General features: G+C 36.6%; 1 protein-coding gene across 1 annotated transcript in view; it reads left to right on the forward strand.

Annotated features, from left to right (window-relative positions):
* The first annotated feature begins 2,754 nt into the window (after positions 1–2,754).
* MTX2 (metaxin 2) overlaps positions 2,755–22,714 on the forward strand; it is a 35,201-nt gene continuing 15,241 nt past the window's right edge. Inside the window, exons 1-3 of the mRNA XM_015814970.1 lie at positions 2,755–2,882; positions 17,403–17,450; positions 18,442–18,488. Of these exons, the coding sequence (XP_015670456.1) occupies positions 2,843–2,882; positions 17,403–17,450; positions 18,442–18,488 (135 nt within the window). The 5' untranslated portion in view covers positions 2,755–2,842. The remainder of the gene's footprint in view (positions 2,883–17,402; positions 17,451–18,441; positions 18,489–22,714) is intronic.

The raw sequence follows: 22,714 nt of genomic DNA on the forward strand, positions 1-22,714 counted from the left end.
CTATTCTCTTCAAGGTCAAAAACCATTCTTCATGGTCCACACAACCTGAAGTGAAAACCACATAAAACCTTTCATTAGACTGCTCTCCCCTCCCTGCTTCATTGAGAATTGCAAGATTAGGCCAGAGATAATGAGTAGCTCACTGTGGAAATACAGTAAGAAAGAGCTGCACTGAAATTAGATCTAGACAACGCAGTAATGAAAAGCACTGACCAATATTGCAGTATTATAACTGATGGGGATATTTATCATAATTTTGTTCATTATGATGGATTGTTGGTTTGAGGATTAGCCACATAACTATCCAGCAAATGGAGACAAGGCATATGTTTGATGGTGATGACATTTACTACGTAAGTCATGACGGATGTAAACCTGTTAGTAACATAAACACTGTTGGCTTCTCAAATATTGCTGACAGTTTAATTCTGCTTCTGCTATTAAAATGAAATATGAAGTAAGAAAACAGAAAGCCTGGAGACATTGAAATTGTTCAGATATATACTGTCAGCTTTACTGTTAGTCAGTGCTGTTCAAAGTCCTATCTCCAGTACTGCAGCTGCCTAATAATAAGGTAAAAATATAAACATATAATTCCAAACTACATATTTTCATAAATATTTTGAACTTTGAAATCCAAATACCGGTATATCAAAGTTGGTCAATATTTTGGGCTGGTGAGCACATTTGTAATTTTGAGAGCATAATGTGATCACACACAAAATGGCTACCATGAAGTAGCTTTATTATTCACAAAATGGCTGCAACAACCATTTTGTGAATGGCCAATAGAGGTGTGGCCATTCATAAAACATTCCTTTACCAGAAAGTGGCATTTAATGCAGTTCCATTGCACCAGCTCTTTCAGCTTCCACGGATGCTCCCTATCATAGCTCAGCTTTATGGTTATGTTTATTTTTTTCCGAGTCGTTGGACACACTCCCCCCCCCCCCAAAAAAAGACCATTTGGCTATAGTTGTTTACTATTTGTCTTTTGCAGGAATGCCCATAAAACATATGGAGGGCCAAAATACATTCTTGAAAATCAACATGATTGGAGCTAATTAGTTTGCTTTGCAGCATGCCAGTTTTTTATTTCGGATAAGTTATGAATTAGACCCATCTTTAAAAATATAAAGTCAGGTAAGGGTAGCCTGGTGGGATCTCCAGGGAGGCAGCCACTGCTCAGTGCCATGGGTACCACTTAGCCTTCCTTGAGCACTGTATCTACCATGGTTTGAAAGAAGACCACAATGAATAGCAAATCCTTATTCGTTACCAATGATCCAAATATTGCAAATGCTATTTTTTCTCCATTGCAAATAATGGTCAAGTTAGAACATATAGCATAAGGAAATTATAAGGGGCAAATCAAACAGGACACAGCTTCCTTCAGTGGTGATGGGAGTTGTTCCACATTTTGCTTTGCCTTCCCGGGAGAGGGGATGGTATCCACCTTTGGCTTCTGGGCCTAAGAACTTTTGCAGGGGCTGTGTCCCTGCTCCTTCCATTTTCTAAACATGCTGCCAACCTTCTGGCTTTTCGGAAAAATGTCAAGACCTGCCTCTACCAATTGGCATGGGGGTCTACAAATGAAATGCAACCACGTGGGTAGTTGGTGGCTTGAGGGCACTCACCCCGCAGCCCCTTTAGCTTTTTAACTTTTAAATTCTAGCCTTTAATTTCAAATTGGTTTTAATTCTACTTTTAACTGTTTTTAATTATGTTGTTTACATTATCATGTTTTTTATCTGTAAACCAATACAAATATATGACCAGTGTCATTTAGGTGAAATGGGCAGTGTAGAAATTTGATAAATAAAATGTCCTGCTGAAGCCCTATAAAAAATTAAAAACTGTTCCCACAAACCAAATCTAACTAAGTACCTCTGTTATGTAATTCTCTGGCTAATTACAAATTATTTTTATTCCTGTAAAAAAAACCATAAATATGTTTTTTATTTCATACCTATTTGATATATTTTATTTCATATTTCTGGGATATAATTTGACAGGGACTGAGTTCATACGTGGTTAGGGTTGCCAGGTCTGCTTCCAAAAAATAGCGGACAAGCGGGGGGGGGGGGGGTTAAGTAGTAAAAAAAGTAGACTGTACAGCTTTAGATTATGTACCATTTCATCATAAAAGCTTTTGAATAAAAAAAATGTCCACTATTTTGTGAAAAAAAATAGTGAACATGTGAAAAAAAGTGGACTGTCCACTCAAATAGTGGACACCTGGCAACCTTATAACGTGGTCCTAAAGACTGCCTGCCATCTAGGCTCTGTATGTGCACATCCACCCCCATTCATATAAAATTCATATAAAATATAAAATGCTGGTGCCTGCATGGATCCGAGGGTTGGGGCAATCAGCATCGCAAGAATTTTTATTTCGGGATATTACAGTGGCCCGGACCTTACTCCCCACCTTTAGCCCTTTGTCCAAAATGCCAGGGGAAAAAAGGCAAAACCAAATCCACGCATTTTGCGACTAGCGAGCCCATCAGACCCGCTTCGGTGGATTAGAGTGCACTTCTCCCAACCACCACGAAGCGTCGGCGAATCTAACACACCCGGGTGCGAGTAATGGGGGAACCGGGACCGCAGCCCCTTTCAGGCTGAGACCCGCAGCGGCTGTTGCAGCGAGCAGGCGGGAACCATCGCTTTGCAAGCAGGCGCGCTCTTCTCTCTCTCAGAGGGGCGGAGCAGGCCCCGGATGCACTTTCCCCGCAGGCTGGTCGGCGCAGCCGCCGTGCTCTCGCTCGGTGCCGTTCACCTTCGGCCGCTTGCGACTCGGCCTGGGGACGGGAGTGCAAGGGAGTCTTCTGTCGTCGGAAGCATGTCACTGGTGGCGGAAGCCTTCGTGACTCAGATAGCAGGTGAGCGGGAAACGACGACGGGAACGGGAGCGGAACGGGTGCAGGCAAACCTCCCTCCCCCCTCCCCTCCCCACGGGGCTTTGCAGCCGAAGAGTTTGACCTGGGCTGCACCTCGCGTCCTCCGAAGGAGGAGAAGCGCCCGACCTTTGGAGAGTTGCCTGGAGTGGGCGGCGGCGAGGCTGGGGTTGCCCAGGGAAACTGGAATTCCCTTCTGAGCCCGGAAAGGTCTTGAGCGCGGCCAGGCCGTCCTGTTCGTTTTTTTGCATTTTGGACCCCGCATCCCGGATGGAAGCCTGTCAGTATTATTAGCGGAAGAGCCTTGTACGCTGCTAGCCCAGAAGTGTTGGAGCTCAGTTCCTAGATCTCTTAGTCAGCCTGGTTGTGGAGGTGAAGATGCTGGCCTAGAGACCGGGAGACTGAATTGTAGGCCTCCCTTACACAGAAAAGCTGGCTGGGTGACTTTGGGCCGGTCACTCTCTCTTCTCAGCCCAACCCACTTTACAGGGTTGTTGTTGGGAAAATGGGAGGAGGGACCATTATGTATGTCCACCATCTTATTTAAAAAAGGTGGCATAAAATAATAATATAGTAATATAGTAAAAATGGCCTGCAGTTTGGAAAGCCCCAACTTTCTCGTGAAGTTGCGCCATAGTCCCTCTGCTGCTTGATGTGGTTCTAGTCCATTTCTTAATAAATTGTCCCAACCTAGCCTAACCTAACCTAACCTAACCCAGCCACACAAATAAAGGCAGGCATTAATGGCTTATCCTGCCATGCATTTTGTAGTTGCTGGGTCTGACTCATAATGGTAGTGTTGGTATTGTGAACATGCAACCTTCATTGTTACTTTTGAGTAACCCACTTCAGTTTTGTATGTATTTCAGACTTGTGAGATTCCCTCTATTTTTTTTATTAGATTCACCAATCCTAGCCATGTGCAAAAAGAGGTATGGAGGCAAACGCAAAATGACATTTTCCAGGGTGGAGCCAGTGATTTTGTAAATTCTGTGAATTATATTTTTGATATTATTTGCATATTGAGATTTGTAAACCCCTTGCTTGTCTGTTTCAAGTGAATGCCAGTAGGTCAAGATCTCTTTTCTGTACATCTTTTAAATAGATGAGATTAAGTACTTAAAATGGAACATGATGAAAAGTACAGATAGTTCTTGGGTTACAACAGCAACTGGGACTGCCATTGGTAAGTGATGTTGTACAGTGTGATGCCACGTGATCACATTGCTTAGTGATTAGCAATCTAGGCAGTTTAGGTTGCTGTTGTAACCCGAAGGTGTGCAAGGGAGAGCACAGTTATGGAAAGGAGGGTGCGGATTGATATGAGCGCAGGGAGGCCAAGGGAAGGAGGATGTGGATCAGTGTGAGTGCAAGGAGACGAAGGGAAAAAAAGTGCGGCATAGTGCACAGGAAGGCAGGAGGGATACTCGCCATACCAACTTGTGACATTTCCTGACAGCTTTCCCACTGACTTTGCTTGTGAGAAGCTGGCAGGGAAGATCACAAATGGTTATCTTGTGACTGCAGGATGCTGCAATGATTGGAACTTCGAGGATCAGTCATAAGTAGGACTCATTCAGTGCTATCACAGTTTCTACTAGTTCTACTAGTACTATCACAGTTTCTACAACCGTCCTGGTTGCTGTTGTTAAGTGAGGACCATCTAGGTTGTTAAGCAAGGACTTCATGTGATTGTCTTTCAACTTGGTGCTGGCTTCCCTAGCAGAGAACATTGAAATCCTTTGTTCCCCTAATTAAGTAAGAGAGAGGTTTTATTTTCTTTTTAAAGAGTGATTTGACCATTTCATATTTTTATGATTGGTTATTCACTTGGGACTGTTAACACTACACATGCACTATTGTATAGTCGATAAATTTGTTCACTTTCTTTTCATATCTAGACATTCTTAACTTTTCAAATTTCTCATAGTGCTTTTGATCTGATTAATGATCTAGGATGTCTTGTGTCCTTAAATATAATAACCAGTAAGCCTAGACCAGGGGTGTCAAACTGCTGGACCGCAGGCCGGATGCGTCATGGCGAAACTGTGTCTACCCTATTGCCAGCAATGGAAAAAAAATGATATGTTGCGACACATCGCGTGATGTTGCGAGTTTGACACCCCTGGCCTAAATTCATAGATACACTCTACATGCTGTATACATAAGAAAATTAAAGTGTCTTGCATATTATGGAATTTATATTCCTGGATTATAATGCAAAAATAGGACGCACCCTTTAACTGCCAAGACAACTATGTGATCTAGGAATGTGCTAGCAACCAAGTGTTCTTCAGATTTTTTATTGCAATTCACAAATATTTTAACTACTTACCCAATTGAGACGGGCAGTGTCAAAATTTAAAAAATAAACTATGACCATGTTGGCAGGAAGTCATGGGAACTGAAATTAAAAGCACTTAGAAGGCACCAGTTTAATTCTACCTGATCTATTATTTTGAAATTTAATGCCTTTAAAATAAAGAAGAGGTTTGCAATATTATGCCTGGGATAAGGTCATCATAGCTGAAGCCCTCAGCTACGTCTCATGGGTAGCCTTGGGTTAATTAACTGCCTCTTAATATAATCTACCTCATAACTTGATGTAGGAAGTAATGGTAAAGATTAACTGATTCTATATACATTGTCCTGTAGGAAGATAGGCTACATATACGAAAGATTTGGATATCTAGTAATCCTGCATTTATACTGCATATCTTATAGTATATAAGTAGTCCTTGCTTAGTGACCACAATGGGGACCGGCAGCTATTGCTAATGCAGCAGTTGCTAAGTGAAAAATCATGTGACTGTTATGGATTTACAACATCACTTCCCATTCAGTTGTTAAAAGAGTCACCATGGTCATTAAGCAAAACATCACATGACTGTGACTCCTGATTTTACTTCCATGTTCTCCATTAGCTCTGCTTGTTGCAGGCTGGTTGGGAAGCATGTAAATGGTGATTATGCAGCCATCGAATGCTGTGATGATGAATCTTAATTGTTGATCACATGACTGCAGGATACTGTGATATGCGAGGATAGATTGCATGTGTGGCCGTTGCAATACACTTTTTTTTACACTGTTAACAATTTCAAACAATCACTGAACTCAGTTGGTAAGTAAGGACTACCTGTATATTAAGTTCATGCATTCATCAAGAAAGATGATGCGTTCATCATTCACGTTTTAAAATAATGTATTTTCTATCTCCATTTTCTTTAATATCAGCTTTTCTATCTTAGATGTATAGTAGCGTCGTCATAAATATGAAACTTTTATACCAAAAGTTAAAACGAAATTTGAATGACTACTAGTAGAAGACCTTGTTCATAAAAACAATCACTCTGTTATGTAGATCCAATTAACTATAACTGCTGTGGTGAGATGGCAGCAATAAAATATTGATCTTCATTGCATATGCAGTTCAATTGCTCTAGGATGCTCTATATTTTTTTAAAAAAAGATTTTTCTTGGCCCCAAAGTGGGTTATGACTTTATTTGGGAAGTCAACTCTTTAAAAATGCCTTTTCTTCTAGAGAAAGGATGTAGTCTGTGCCAGGTATAATTGCTTTTTTGCTTTCTATCCTTGTTTATCTGCAGTACAGTAAATGTTGATTTTCTAAAATGTTGCCCCTTTCACATGCAGAGCATAGTTTGTTGCTCTAATGCACTAATGATTAAATATAAAACGATGACCAAATCATTTATGAAGCGTTAAGAGGCTTTTCATGATGATGTTGGCTAGATAATGAAGTCATTTTGCTTGCATTTTACTCTGCAAAATCTTACTGATTTTAGTGGTGGTGGATCTACTTGATATGGCTTCACATGTTAAGAAAATATTTTTTTTCCTTTAATGCTATCAATGGTAACTGTATTTCAAACTGGTTGTCATACACGGCAATGCTCAAAATTTATTTTAGGTGGATCCAGTGCAACATATTTTTCCTCAGACAAATATGAGAATTTATTGAGATTTATCATATACACATCACAAATGAACTCTCAGGATAAGGAAATGAATTTCCAATACTACTTGAAAGTTAACATCTTGATTTTCAGATGGTATCAAGGTTTAATCTTTCTTATTGCAGCAACTTAAATATCATCTGATAATGTTGGAAAAGAAAAATGGTTGCAAGAATGATACAGTAGTGAGTCTGAAGAAAGAGTTTTCCTAAGCTGAATGAAAGATTCATTCTATGGATATTGAGTGGAAAATATTTATTTACCAAAATTGAGAGATGACCCTTCTAATCTTAGATTGGAAGAAAATGCTACTCTGAGAAGCAAACATTCACCATTTGCTCATTGATATTTAGAAAACTTTTATGGCATAAAATAATACCCCGAAGTTCATCTTTAGTACGGTAAATCCAAAAATGTGCATTTTGATCTAGTAGGTTGAGCCATGATTGTTCTTATTGTATAATAAATATGCAGAATGCAGCACAAACCAAAGTTTTCCAAGAGTGCTCTTTGAACAAACAAGGAAAACAAGGTAACAAATATGTGCATATATTAAAGTAGTATGCAGGTATATTGCAAAAGCACAATGGAAAGAGTTTAGATGCAGAATACATATATAGGCTTTTTTCCCTTGAAGATAATGAAATGTGTAAGAAAGAGAGAGTAGTGGCTGTCTACTTTCTCTTTCTTACACATTCCATTTTATCCCAGATTGGAATGTGTGTTCAGTGATATATTTCTTCACATATAGTTGAATAGCCCAACTTTAGGTAGAAGTTAACAAAATTTGGGAGGGGGGACACTGTGTTAGGATTCATGTCTGGAATGTAAGAGTGTCTTGCTACTGTGTACTTCCCTGTGTGTGTAGATTAGTTTTAAACTAGTTTCTTAATAATTCAGATATCAATACATTAAGCAGTGCTCTAATTTTAGAGTTATATTGTCAGGCATGTCTGACCAATATATTAGTTATTTTTGATGAGTGGAACAAAAAAAGTTCTAGTAAAATAATCTAAGAATGATTTGCCACTGCGTTTTTGTCAGATAGATAACAAGATACCTGGCTAATGCAATTTAGCAACCCCCAGCACACCTGGGATTGCTACTTCTATTATTGTCAACTATTATATCAAAGTCTATACTTGAAAGACTATAGTTCCAACCTATTTCTAACCTTCTCCTTTACTATATTCATAACAGTCTATTATTTAGCCAGATGGAGTTATTTCTTATAGTAGGCAATTTTGGGAGAAAACAAATTCATAGCACATTTTAAAGAATCCTGAACAAGAAATGTCCTATCTGTAATTAATTTACTTTTTTCCTATTTCTTCTTTTTCACATATATCTATTTTGCAGCATCATGATGTGAAACTCCAAAAGAGTTCCCGGTACTTCTCTATCATCTGTATGATAGAAGGGACATCAGATTATATAACCACACATTTTTTGGAGGATCAAAATACTAAGTCTTGTAAGAGCTTTTGGAACTTTTACATAATTTGGGAGGCTCAGTGTTCCAGATGTCGTAGATTATAATCCACATCAGCCTTAAATATACTGGGAGGGTAGCATCCTGCCCACTTCTCTTACAGATACACATATCTGTTTCAGTGAAGAGCAGATTTTGGCATATTCCTTGAAGCATTACCATATTTTTCAGAAAGACAGTATTCAGCTGTGCTTATTACTTAATAGCAATTCCATCAATGTAAGTTTCTTTCAATTTCTGGAACAGTCATTTGGGGTTTTAACTAGACTTTATAATTAGAGTTCTACCAGTGTAGTCCAAAGCAAGTAAATTTAAATTTTCTTTGCTTCAGTTTACTTTCTTCTTAGCAGGTATGCATAGGATTGCAATTTTAATTATAAATAAATAATAAATTAATAAAGAAAGACTATGGATGTATATATAATTTTGTACTCTGAAATGATGATTTAAAATAAATATTTGGGATTCTTTTTCTTTTTTCTTGTCGCTTCTCTCAAAATTCTTCAAAACGTTAATAGGTCTCTTTTGTAAGTCCAATATAGGAAAATTATCCAAGTCACTTTTCTGGTTTGTTGTGCAATGAACTTGTTTTCCTGACCCTTTTTATGAATAGTACAAGGTCAGTTTTATGAAAGGGCCTAAGTACATTTTGAAATTGATTGTGTCTTCATATAGGTATTTATGTTGGATGAAAGTGAGCAGCTAATTTATAAAGGGAAGTATTTGTGCATTCTTTATTGATCATTCCTAATGGATGAGAGATTATTTTAAACTGAAGCATCAGACTAGTTGCAGGTTTGTTGAAGTAATAAAGGTTTTGTATATAGTTGTTTTAAAATAAGAAAAACGCCAAACTATCAGCAGAATCCTGTATCTGTATGCCACTGGAAGTACATTTTAAAAATTATTTTATCATGTATTACTGGTTAGTACATTTGTTTAGAGAATTAGATGTTTATTTTCCAAATATGTTTGAGAATTTTCTAGAATTTTTTCCATATTTTTCCCTAAAATTTTCACTGCTATTATATAAGATTGATTAGTAAATCATTTTTTTTTATTTTTGAAGTATTTTTGATAATTGTCTAGAAATACTCTAGTATACTATGGAATATTTTGTAGAATTTTCACTGCTGTTATACAGGATAAGATATAAGTGCATTCATATCTAATTTTTATTTATTTTATTACAGAGCACGAACCCATTGATGTTTTAAATATTTTTCAGTAGGCATATTTATAGGCTTTTTGGCAGATGCCTTGAATTGTACCGTGATAACATTCATTATAGTGTCAAACCACATTTCATACAACTGCCGTAGTTATCCATAAAGGTAAATGGGGTTTGGCTGCACATCCTTTGATTTGAGTTGGAGCCTTCCTCAATAGAGGGCAGGGAAATATAAGAAAGGTAGGACCAGTTTGAAATATCTTATTTACATTTCTAACAGTATGTTTACAGCATGCTAAATACTGTTACTATATTAATACTTGCTACTACATTTGAAAATGAGCTTGCTACTCCATTTGCTGCTACAATTTCCATGGCAATTGTAGTGTGATTTGTAGATTGAGGAAGGGGCTGTGTACAGACTAAGGACTGCCTATTTATGTCTTAGCTTGTTTGAATTTTAGATGTGCAGTTTATTATCTATATCAACAGAGGGGGAGGAAATGATGAATTAATCCAAAAAACATATTTACTTGATTTATGCAAATCTCAGCCCATATGTTGATTTGCTTTTAAAATCAGACAACATTTTCTTAATTGAGAAAATTATAGAGATGAAAAGAGGCCAGACTCTTGAATTGTTCTGTGAGGTATTTATCATCCATAATAATGGCACTGCTTAAGAGTGACTGGTTGTGGGAATTGATACAAAGAAGTGTTTTGGTTGCTCCTGCAATAACAATATCCTTCTTAAAGCAATCTCTTTCAAAGAATTATTAACAGTAGGAACAAAGATTCCTGAGAATAATTTACACAAGAATGTACAACAAAATTGAGGAGCGTCTAGGTAACACACAATTTGGTTTCAGAAACAATCTTGGTACACAAGATGCGCTATTCAGCATTCAAGTTCTTGTACAGCATTGTAGTGTTTACATGTGCTTCATTGATTTTGAAAAAGCATTTGATAAAATAAGACACAACAAACTATTAGAAATCCTGAAACAAGTGGGACTAGATGACTAAGACATCCAAATCATAAAGAATCTATATTGGCTATCAGGTAGCAAATGTGAGACTAGGCCAAAAATACTCAGCTGATGCAGAAATATGAAGAGGGGTCAGACAGGGATGTATTCTGTCTCCACTGTTGTTCAATATCTACTCTGAGTCAATCTTCAACGAGGCAGTGGAGAACATTGATGCTGGCATCAAAGTAAATGGTGTTTGGATCAACAACTTAAGATACGCTGACGATACAGTTCTGCTTGCCAGTAAGCATGAAGACCTTCAGCTCTTCATCAACAGAGTCACAGAAATATCTGAAAAATACGGCTTGAAGCTTAACACCTCGAAAACCAAGATCATGGTCGTCAGTAAACAACCCGTTAATTTACCACCAATAAATTCGGAAGGAATACCATTAAAAAAAGTTGAAAGGATCACGCACCTCGGTTCTAATTTACATGAAAGCTGGGACATGGCCATTGAAGTAAAGACAAGGATAGAGAAAGCTCGAACAGCATTCTTCAAAATGAAAAAGGTCTTCTGCAGTCACGACATAAGCCTAAGATTCAAAATCAAGCTTGTCAGATGTTTTTTCTTTTCTATCCTACTCTATGGAGTAGAGAGTTGGTCTCTGACAGAAGGCCACCTGAAGAGACTAGAAGCATTTGAAATGTGGATTTACAGGCAGCTGTTACATATAAGCTGGGTTGACAAGATCAGAAATGAGGTGATAAGCCACCTGGGAAAGCCAAGGTAAATCATCAAAACAATTAAAAAACGAAAGTTAGAATATTTCGGACATGTGATGCGATACCCAGAAAAATATGGCGTACTCCATTTAATCCTCCAGGGAAAGATTGAAGGCAAACGAGGTCCAGGCAGAAGAAGAACACCATGGCTTCAAGATCTAAGGGACTGGTTTGGACAAAACTCAGCAGCACTTTTTCGTGCGGTTGCTGATAAAAATAGGATCGCCAACATGATCGCCAACATCCGATAACGGATATGGCACAAGAAGAAGGAACAAATATGATTGACTAGATTTTGGATAGCTAAAGACAGGATAGGTTGAATAGCTAAAGATAGGATAGATTCATATAACTTCCATCTTTCATCACATCAAGTTGCATATCTTTTTAACAATTCAAGTTGCACTATTTATTATGCTGTCTGGGGGCTGTATTCCTATCTGTCTGTTGTGTGGTTTGATGTAAGATATTTCATTGGGTTAGGATGACAAGCTAATGTTCTTTAATGGGCAGTAGCCAAGTGAGCCAACCACATATTTTATTAGGTTAGAGTAGGTAAATGATCTGGACTGTGAAGACATACAAGGAAATTCCTCTTAAAGTTTTGAGAAGATGACTAATATTTATCTCTCACCATATTTTAGCTGCAGGAAAGAGAATGTTTTGCAGAGAAACAAGACATGAGGAAGAGAGCTAAATGGAAAGTATATTAAGATACTTTTGTATATTCTTAGATGGGGCACTTCTATTTATTAAATAAGCTTAGAAGTATAAAATAGTGTAATTCTTTCTAGTGATTTCTCCTGCGGGATTCAAACCCAAGGCAGATTTTGTTTTAACTTATGGGCCATATGCTTGATTTTATCCCTGCCCTCTTTTAGTGTGGCTTAAGTATTATGGACAAATATCACTTACAGATCAAAAGCATCTAGGAACCAAATAAAAAAAATTGGCTTGATTTCATTATTGAACAAATTATACCTTTGTTGTGTGATCTTATCTGGGCTTGGAAGCTAAGCCAAATTGGGCTTGATAAAGGCCTGTGGGAAAAAAATCACCATAAATTCCATCGCTATGTACTAATCTAGTCAACAAAAACATTTTTGAAGAATGTGAGAAAACTGTTTGGATGTGTCCATGAAGTCACCAAGAATTGAACTTGACTTGAAGGAGACTTAAACATTAATCAACTAGATGGATTGGAAATATGACAGAGCTAAAGCAGCATGTAATATTAGTGCCTATTATTCTACAAATTATGTCTTCACCTATTGTTCGCAAGGCAAGAGGTGTGCTGTACATTAAAAATGTGTTTATTTTTCTGCTCTCTTGTTGAGAAACCTGATCCTTCTTATCGGTAATTCCCTCATTTTTTTGGTTTTACTAATTTGGAGTTACTGGCTTAGATCAGAAATATATGAATAATTCTTTTTCTGTGCTAGTGAATTTCATATGTGTATGACTTGTTTACATTTACATTTACATAGCAACATCATCCCCAAAACTCAGGAGGAACAACAAAGTAGTCTTTTTGGCTAGAACAATACAAAAATTAATGCAGATAATTGAGATTTATCTTGGTGAATCTTCGTTTTCAGACATCCAAAACTGTTCATAAAAAACTTCTAAAATCACAACTTTTATCTTAGGAATATACAGGAAACTGTATTATATTGCCTCAGATTATTGCTCATTTAGTGCTGTATTGTCTGTACCCATCTTTCCCAACCTAGGTTTCCTTCAGGAGCATGGACCAATCCTATGCTGGTCCATAGGGACTAGCAATAACATTTCAAGTTTCTAGACTTGCATGGAGATGTTGAGGTTTTAGTGCACCTTAATGTTAGCTCACTTTATATTAAACAGCATATCATAGTAACATGCCTCACATTTACCTTGCTTTGATTCTTCTGTATATTTTTTATTGATCACCTTGTATATCAGAGTTGGAAAGGACCTTGGAGGTCTTCTAGTCCAACCCCCTGCTCATGCAGGAAACCCTATACCATTTCAGACAAAACTTCCAATATTGGAGCATTCACAACTTCCAGAAGCCAGTGGTTCCACTGATTAATTGTTCTAACTGTCAGGAAATTCCTCCTTAGTTCTAGGTTGCTTCTCTCCTTAATTAGTTTCCATCCATTGCTTCTTGTCCATTCCAGCCTTCTGGTGTTTTGGAGAATAGGTTGACTCCCTCTTCTTTGTGGCAGCCCCTTAGATATTGGAACACTGCTATCATGTCACCCCTAGTCTGGTTTCCAACTTTTTCTGCACCAGGCATCGTGGAAGACAATTTTTCCACAGACCAGGGGGATAGTTTTGGTTTCATTCTCTCGCTCGCCCGCCACTCACCTCCAGCTGTGCGGCTGGTTCCGGGAGTTGGGGACCCTTGGTCTACGTTGCATGAACAGATTAATGTTAATATTATAATGAAAAAAGTATTGCATTATGACACTTGGATATATTTAGCTTTTCAGTGTACTTTAGACTTTCTAGACAAAATATTAGTGCAGAGAGATCACACATATAACAGAAGTACGTATTTTGAAGGCTGTGGTTTTCCACTTAGAACATGTGGTAATGAAAGCTGGCCCAGCAGAATTTAATTGTGGTCCTGGAGAAAATTCTTGAGAATACTTTGGATTGCAAGAAAAATAATTCAGTACTGTGTGAAGTAAATATAGTCTGTTCACAGGAAACACCAATAACAAAGCTGAAGCTTAAATGTTTTGGACACACAATACAGAGGCAAGAGTCACTGATGTTTGAAAGGATCAAAGGCAATCAACAAGCAGACAGATGGTTAGGTACTATCACTGATGATCCAAGTTTGAGCTAATGAGAATTCAAAATATTAACAGACATTTACTACACATATTTATATGACTGTCCATCTTAATTAAATAACACTGACCAATGAACAAGCATAAAAACATACATATAAAAATAGTAGAAAAAGCAATAAAAGATGCCAAGTAAAAACATTTTAAAAATAAACACAATCGTCACAAGGTGAAAAATCAAACTGGGCTCCGGTGATATCCTGATAGTGAAGTCTGGCATTCATATGACATGACACTGAATAGGTCACAAAGAATTGGAAATGACTGAATAACCACAGCAACATATTATTTATGTATCTTACAGTCCCGTCTAGCTCCTGTGCAAAAATAATTTTAGTTCACTGGAAAAGTGGCATACAATTACAAAGCTGTCAAGCATTTTTGTTACTGAAGTTCCAAGGTCATGCAGAGAATCAGCATACTTAATTTTTACTGATGGAATTGTTGGGAAAAGCACCAGCTGTGGTAAATAGGTTTAGCAAATCATTTACATGTTATCAATTACAATAATTTTATATCTCTCCTGTCTGTAACTAGTGTAAACCAAACAGTATTTTGATTTATCTTTATACACAGATTCTTTCTATCAGCAAGACAGTTAATAGTGTCATGCTAGACTGCAAGAACGCTATGCCTGGCAGAGTTGGCATATCATGTTCAACCCTGTATATTCATACTTTGAATAATAAATCAGAGACAATATTCTCATCGGGAAAATCCTGGTCCCCAAGTTTCCTCTTTAAATGTGCAGATAGCAACATTCTCTATCTTGATATTGTCCAGATACTTGGGATTGGGTTGCTGGAGATGATGGAAACTATCAAAGTTCTGCAAATCTGGAAAGGCCCAGCATAAGAAGGCTGATAGATAGTAAAAACAATGTTGTTTGCAATGGTTTATAAAGAGGACTCTGGTTTTTTTCATCAAAAGTATCTTCATCATTGTCCCTTCCCAGCAACTTTCAAATCAAAACTTTATTTTGGTTATAGACCATATAATCCCGACAGCCTTCTCTTGTGGTAGAATGTAAGTTGATAAATGAATAAAATCTTTACTACTTATTTGCTTACAAAAGCATCCTAGCTTGCTGAATTTCTCTTTGTCTGTATAAATTGCAGAGCGGATCTTACGCTTTCACCTCCACATTTCTTTTAGATAGTCTTTAAGTATTACTTTTCCACCCCGCTTTTTCTATCGCACACCCCCGTAGACTATTCTGCAAAGAGGCAAATTACACATTACAGATGTCACAAGTGTGCAGCATAGAAAAGCTTTATCATGGTAAAATGCTCCTTACAGTTAGGGAAATTTTAGAGCAGGAGTGTGGCAGCTAAGATATATGGCAGTTTCTGAGATTTTTAACAAGCAGGCTTGTTGACTGGCTCTCAATTGCTATATTAGGTTTTTCTTTCCATCTATCTCCTTATTGTTTTTTTGTTTGGTTTTGGCAAAGAAAAATATATCCCTTTTTAAAAAGGGATACTGTTGCTTTAACGCTTGTTGGGAATTTGTTACCCTTAGCATAAGTATGAAAATTAGAATATTATTCTTTCACACTTTTTCATTGCATATTTTTGAGTCACTTTTTCAAAATGATATTCACATTAATATAAACATTACATATTTTTATTTACTGTAATATGTAATAGCTTGCTTTAAAAAAAAATTAACTTAGTTGTGCCAGTGCTTGTCTCAGTGACTCTTCTTATGGTAAGTTGATGTCGATGTAAGAATCAAATATTACTAACTTAACATTAGTTTGTAACTCCCGTGATCCAACCTAACCCCTTTCTAATACGTTAGATTTTAGACTATGTATATAATAAATAAGAACGTCAAAGATTGTAAGAACGGAGATGTATTGTCGGAGAGACAAAAAGAAAAAGGGTAACAAACTGATCGGGGAACAACTTTTGTTAATTTAAAAAGTATTTATGCTATATTACCCCGGTTTAACTTCCTTGTATCTTTATGCTCATTCTCCAGCTCATTCTCCAGCTCTACAGTTTTTTGATTCTAATCTCTTGGTTAGCATAAAGATTGCATCTGTTGTCTCATACCTCCATCCATTTTCTTTGGCAGCCCCTTATCTTTGAAGCTCTTTACCTTCAGTTATTTGTATAATTCAGTCTATTCTATCCTAAAAAAAAAAAATCACATCTTTATTTACCAATTCAGATTTAAACCTAACGCCAAACTTTGCATTTAAACTGCTGTTTTTTTTGCAAAAAGAAATCGCACATGCCTGTAATAATTATAAGCGCAGCCATTTGATGAGAGAATTTAACCCTTTCCATTGTGTCAGTGTCCTGAGGGAAGTCTTTCTTCTGAAGCTGTTACGTACTGTGGGAAGGAAATCATCCATTGACATCAAGTTTTGTGGTATTTGGCATTGGAAAAAATTGTCTAAATGTAAAGATTCTTTGAATTCATCCTGGAAATGTGAGCAAGAGGGAACTTTTTATTATGCTTGGTAGACATGTAAAAACTAAAAGAAATGGATTCAGATATATGTATTGATTCTGATTATTTTAAAGATTAATATGCAAGTGAAGCCAGAGAATTTCTTTTGGGACTGATTGACAAAATGTTGGAAAAAACTCATAGAACTTTGTTTTATATATCATACAGCAGCGAGACTTTTATATGAACAACAATGGAAAGATTTGGAAGAGTGGGTGTTGAATGTGATGGAGCTTGCTGAGATGGCAAAATTGACAGCTTTGATTAGAGAAAACACTGATTAATATTAATGTCGATTGAAAACCCTTTTTTGACTTTTGAAAGACAAATTAAATTGTAATACATCAGTTTGATGATTAGAAAAATAAATGATAGAAACAATGAGAATTATGTTGTAATACAGTAAGAGGTCAATTTGAATTTATGTTAATGATTGTAAAAGAAAACCAGAAACCATTTATTTCTCTCTCTCTCTCTCTCTCTCTCTCTCTCTCTCTCTCTCTCTCTCTCTCTCTCTCTCTCTCTCTCTCTCTCTCTCTCTCTCTCTCTCTCTCCCTCCCTCCCTCTCCCTCTCCCTCTCTCCCTCTCTCCCTCCCCCCTTTTGGCTTTGTTTTTTTTATTTTTCTTCTTTTTCTAATCCTAAATGTTACTTTCTGTTTTTATCTTTCTTTAAAAAACAATAAATTAGAGTAAAGCTATTAAGTAGAAGAACTTGCCTTATCAATCCAAATTGAGAGAAAATCTGGGGTATAAAAAAAAAGAACGAATGCTTCCCTAATTGTGTTTTTTTCACTCTTCTTATAGCTGCCGAACCTTGGCCTCAGAATGCTGTGTTCTATCAGCCATTGAAAGGTGTGTGTTTTAGTTTCTCAATTAGCTGAATTTTCTTCATTAAATATGCATCCCTATAATTAAGTGAACCCTGATGGGGGGTGAAGGGCAGGAGAGGCCTTGTTGAAAAGGGAATCCTTTATGATGCTTATCTGGTCAGAGGATTGTACTAAACTTGTATTTACCAATATAAACCTGCTATTCATGGCCTATAAGGTCCTTGGTTTATTATTGACTCATTATATTGGCTGCTGTAGGCAGTGTAAAATGATGTGGTTTGCAGGCCCAGTTGGCAGATTTACTGCACCAATAGCTGAGGCAGCAGATTTTTGAAGTCTTGTGGTAAAGTGGGCTCTCGATAAAAAAGGAACTGTTAAAATGTATAGGCTAGGATGGTTCAGTCTCCCTTTAGCAGCTCTTCATATATCATCAGATCACATTATGGCCCCCATTTGGGGCTCAGCAGCCTGCTACAGTTGTCAGAAGACTGCAAAGTAATGAAGACTAATAGGTAGCAGCCCTAGTCTTCTAAGCATGGAATTTTTATTGCTGTGTACTTGTCATCTTTCTTTTGTGTGACAGACCTAGACACAGTCTGCAATATTAACTGCAAGCTGGGGTTTTTTATAGGTTTATGAATGCTTTTACTTTTTAGCAAGAAGAATTATGAAGTTGTGGGTTTTATTTCTATTAGGAAATGAGTGATTTTTATTATTATTTTTTTGCTTGCCACAAAGAAAACAAAAAACCTTAGGACATATCTTTTGTTAGGATTCTTTAACTGTTGGGGCAATAGGACAAATTATAGGCCACATCAGGAGAAATGTTTATGGGACTTCTGGCCGCAGGTTTTGTAAAGTGACATTAATGTAATGGGGCGTGTGATTTGTGTTAAAATAGTTTGTCTCTCTGTGTTTGTACACCATTTATTTTTGCACTCATAATGATGTGCAATTATCGGTAGAGGAAAGAACCATTATTTTAAATAATTATACTGCATTTTATTTTATAGAGGAACAGATTTTGCTTTCTGATAATGCTGCCTGTCTTGCTGTTCAGGTAACTATAATTATTTTCTTATTTTGTGGTTGCTAATATTTCATGGAAGAACTGCCCCCCCTCCAACAGTTTTATTAACCCATGCTTTGGTGATGTATATTAAATTTTGCACCTTCTTGTTGCTCTGAGTTCCTGTCATTCCTGTTTGATAGACACTAGTATCTCTGTTCCAAACATTGGAACATTGGTTCTGGTATGTTATTTTCTAGTAAGGTAATAGAAATATAAAACATTTTTTTCAAGATTATTTCTACCCCTTAGTCTTGTCAATTTTTTTCAAATTTTAATAATGCACAATAATATATATTGGTTTTAGAGCAGATGCGAGATGCAAGATAGTCCAGTGCAATATTATGCCTGATGTATTGCAGGTTATAGCTTCCATCCATTAAAATGTGAGAAGAGTAGGCCTGGCACCCTTTAAAAAAGATTCAGAAGAAGTGTTTTCGACTTCATTTGATGGCAGATTCTCTCTCCTCTTCATCAAAGCATAAACAACTTTCTATCTAAGCCTGAGAAAGGATATTTTTGGTTTAAAAGCTGCATTAAAGGATGTGTTGCTTTAATTATTTGATTCCAAACCATGGTATCCTTCTTGAGATTTACACTGTACCTTGAAAAAAAGTCATGCATACATCATAAATATACTCATGCAAGGCACTTTTTTTGGAATAATTTTAGAGTGATTTTACCTCTAAAGCAGAGTTGGACTCTGATCCAAATTTGCTTCCATAACTGCCTATGTCAAATGTAATCAGATGCCAAACCAGAAGCCTTCCTGCTGGCTTTGTTAATGATTAGAAGATCTGTCTTATCTTGACACTAATATAGAATCATCTAGTCCAGGGGTCTGCAACCTTGACAACTTTAAGACTTGTGGACTTCAGCTCCCAGAATTCTGGGAGCTGAAGTCCACAAGTCTTAAAGTTGTCAAGGTTGCAGACCCCTGATCTAGTTTAATAGTTGTTGTTAGCTTTATTTTGTATGAATTTTAAAGCTGTTGGCATTGGTGGGTTTTGGTGGGCATTATTGTTTTGTAACAACTTTCAGAGAATTGCTGTATGTAGAAGTATGTATGTAGAACTTTTAACCCCCTGAATCTTTCACCATACAGCTTTATTGGATGATCTTAGAGTAACAGAAGAAAGATTTCCTCTTTTTTTAACCCTTTTTTTGAGGTAGATTCTAATCACAGTACTCAGATGGTACCAAATTTGGCTGCCATCGTTTATTTTAAATCTGGTCTTAAATGGAAATTTAAATAAAAGAATTAGGGCTTCTTTTTATCCTCTGTATCACACCTGTGTTGCACCTGTAATTTAGTATTTTAAGAAGAGAGAAACAATTCCAATAAATGTTTTATATATTATGCATAATTTTCTACATTTCTATCATGTTTTCTATTTACATTTAAAATATAACAAGCAAAAAGCTACACATATAATTCTTTTATATAGAGTACTATTTCTCTTTTATTGTTTTCATTGCTCTTTCTCTGCCCTTTTCTATACCCTATTTGTGATGTTGTGACCACAATTGTACATACTATGTTATATGCAAATATACCAATGTTTGCAGAAGAACACTTTTGCGATTCAGTTTTGCATTCCTTTCTTAAACCTCTTAATCATGTTTACCTTTGTCATTGCAGCTGCATTCTGAGTAGGTTCTTTACCACCACAATATTTATTGTTTGGTCAGTCTTCATATATAGGAAGTTGGGATTTTTTTTTCTCAATGTGCAATACTTTGCATTTATATTAAGGTATTGGGCATTACATTAATTGAGAAATTCAAAATCATACTAATTAAAGTAACTAGTTTGCTTGAGAGAACATTAAAATCAAAAACTGTATTTTACCTTTTAAGGCAGGGGTATCAAATTGCCGGCCCACGGGCTGGATGCGTCACGTAGAAGCCACGCCCACCCCATCGCCGGCAATGGCAAAACTGTTCTGATACGTCGTGCGACGTCACGTGATGTTGCGAGTTTGACATGTCTGTTTTAAGGAGTACCAATAATAATGCCAATATTGCATTATTTACAAGAATATGTGAAGTCATAAGAATTCACAAGAAAATGATTATGGATGTCATTTTGTTGTGAATAAATGAAGTATGCTTGCTTAAAATATAGGTAGTCTTCACAGACAGTATTTGGGATCAGCACCTCCATTCTTAAGTGACACAGTTGAAAGTAAAAAAATCATGTGACTGGCTGTCTTACAAAGTCAATTAGTCAGTTCTGGCTGCAGTTGTTAAATGAATCACTGGGTCGTTGAGCACAATGTCACATGACAGCAACTTGTGACTTCCTGCTGGCTTCCCCATTGACCTTGCTTGCTGGAAGCTGGCTTGAAGGTCACACTGTGGGAATATGATGGTGATCACCGTGGGACACGGCAACAAGTTTGGTCTGGTGGTTAAAACACAAGTCTAAAAATCAGGAGATTGTTAATTCTAGTCCTGCCTTAGGTATGAAAGCTAACTGGGTGCCTTTGGGCCAGTCATTCTCTGTCAGCCCAATTCATCTCACAGGGTTGTTGGAAAAGATTTTGTGAGGAAGGTTTATTGGGTATGCTGCCTTATTTGTAAAAAAAATAATAAAGGGATAAAATAAATCATTAAAAATGCTTGCTGGTTGCTAACTGTCTAAATTGAAATCACATGATTGCAGTGGCTGCAACATTGAGACTGGTTGTTCAGCACCATTGGACCTTTTCATAGTTATTGAACAAATGGTCAGCAAGTGAAGACTATCTGTATAGCAGTTAGGACTACAGGGAAGTCATATTTAGAAAAAAGGGAGAATTAGAGAATTAGAAACCTATAGATCTTGAATCCTCAGGGGTAGGCAACCTTGGCTCTTTTATGACTCGTGGACTTCAACTCCCAGAATTCCTGAGCCAGCCAAGCTGGCTCAGGAATTCTGGGAGTTGAAGTCCACGAGTCATAAAAGAGCCAAGGTTGCCTACCTCTGCGGCTCCTTGGATGTTTCTGAGACAACCTCAACACTATAACAAACTATCTGTAAATTAGAGTGACAGGCTTTCTTTTGCTGGTACAAGAAAAGGAGAAATGAACAATATCCAACGGTATCAGTGAGAGGTCAGGATTGCTTTTAAATAATCTTTAGCATGTTAAATCCCTTTTCCTATTTAGAACAGAAGATATTGTAGGATTAAATCATACTGAAAAGTAATATGCATAAGTATTTTTCAGGATGCGTACAAAGTTGACAGGAACAAATTGGAATTTGAAACAGTTTCATTAGAAAGTCCAAGAAAAACCAACCTTAGACTTTCAAAGTTGTGCAGAATCATTATAAAGGAGTTTAGGATGCAGTCCTATGCTACGTACTAGGAATAAGTTTAATTTAATTCCAGTGGGATTTACCATTGAATAAATATGGGTAGGCTTACATTAAAAAAATAATTGAAGCTTTCGTGGAATAATATTCCATGATAGAAAAAAATATTTTCAAGTTATCGTTTTATTCTGGCTTTTGAATATTTGCATTTGCTACATTAATAAAGGATGAAATATGTTTAAGAAGCCAAATGAAAACTGAAAAGTCCAAAAGAGTGTTATAAAAGATACATTTATAACTGTAGCACTCTAATCCTATTCAGAAGCTAGTTTGGATACAGTGGGGCTCATTTTGTCTACAAGATTGTAACAAATAGCACTGTAAATAACATATACAGCACTGATTTAAATAATACTTGCAATCCATGATGTTGCCCCATCATTAGAAATGATGTTCTTTCTGCATCTGAAGAAAATGAACAATAATAATTCAGTTTTGTATCTTGATAGTCCCACATTTCTGAGAGACTATCCCTGGAAATTCCTAACTTTTGGGGATAACTTCTCAGTGGATAGGAGGAAAGTGATTAATGGGGATATGCCAGAGCAGGTGAGAAGAAGTAGTTCCTGTAGTAGAAATGAGCCTGTGTGTATTTTGTTATAGAATGCTTTTTAAAAAATCCTTGATAAGAACTGATAGTACTAATATATTTGAAATGATATTCTTGCATTTCTACCAAGAAACCTTTAATCATCATAATCATAAATAGTTAAAATCAAAGTTCCTTTCAGAGGAGAATTTTCTGTATTTCAGTTCTGTTTTACACATGTCACTTAAATGATAAATTAACCATAATATATTAAAATCTTCTTTTTTCAATATTCTTTGTGTGACAGCAGATAGTGGCCATGACTAT

The sequence above is a fragment of the Protobothrops mucrosquamatus genome, unplaced genomic scaffold, assembly GCF_001527695.2.
Source record: "Protobothrops mucrosquamatus isolate PMUCROS unplaced genomic scaffold, P.Mucros_1.0 scaffold301, whole genome shotgun sequence".
Lineage (NCBI taxonomy): Eukaryota > Metazoa > Chordata > Lepidosauria > Squamata > Viperidae > Protobothrops > Protobothrops mucrosquamatus.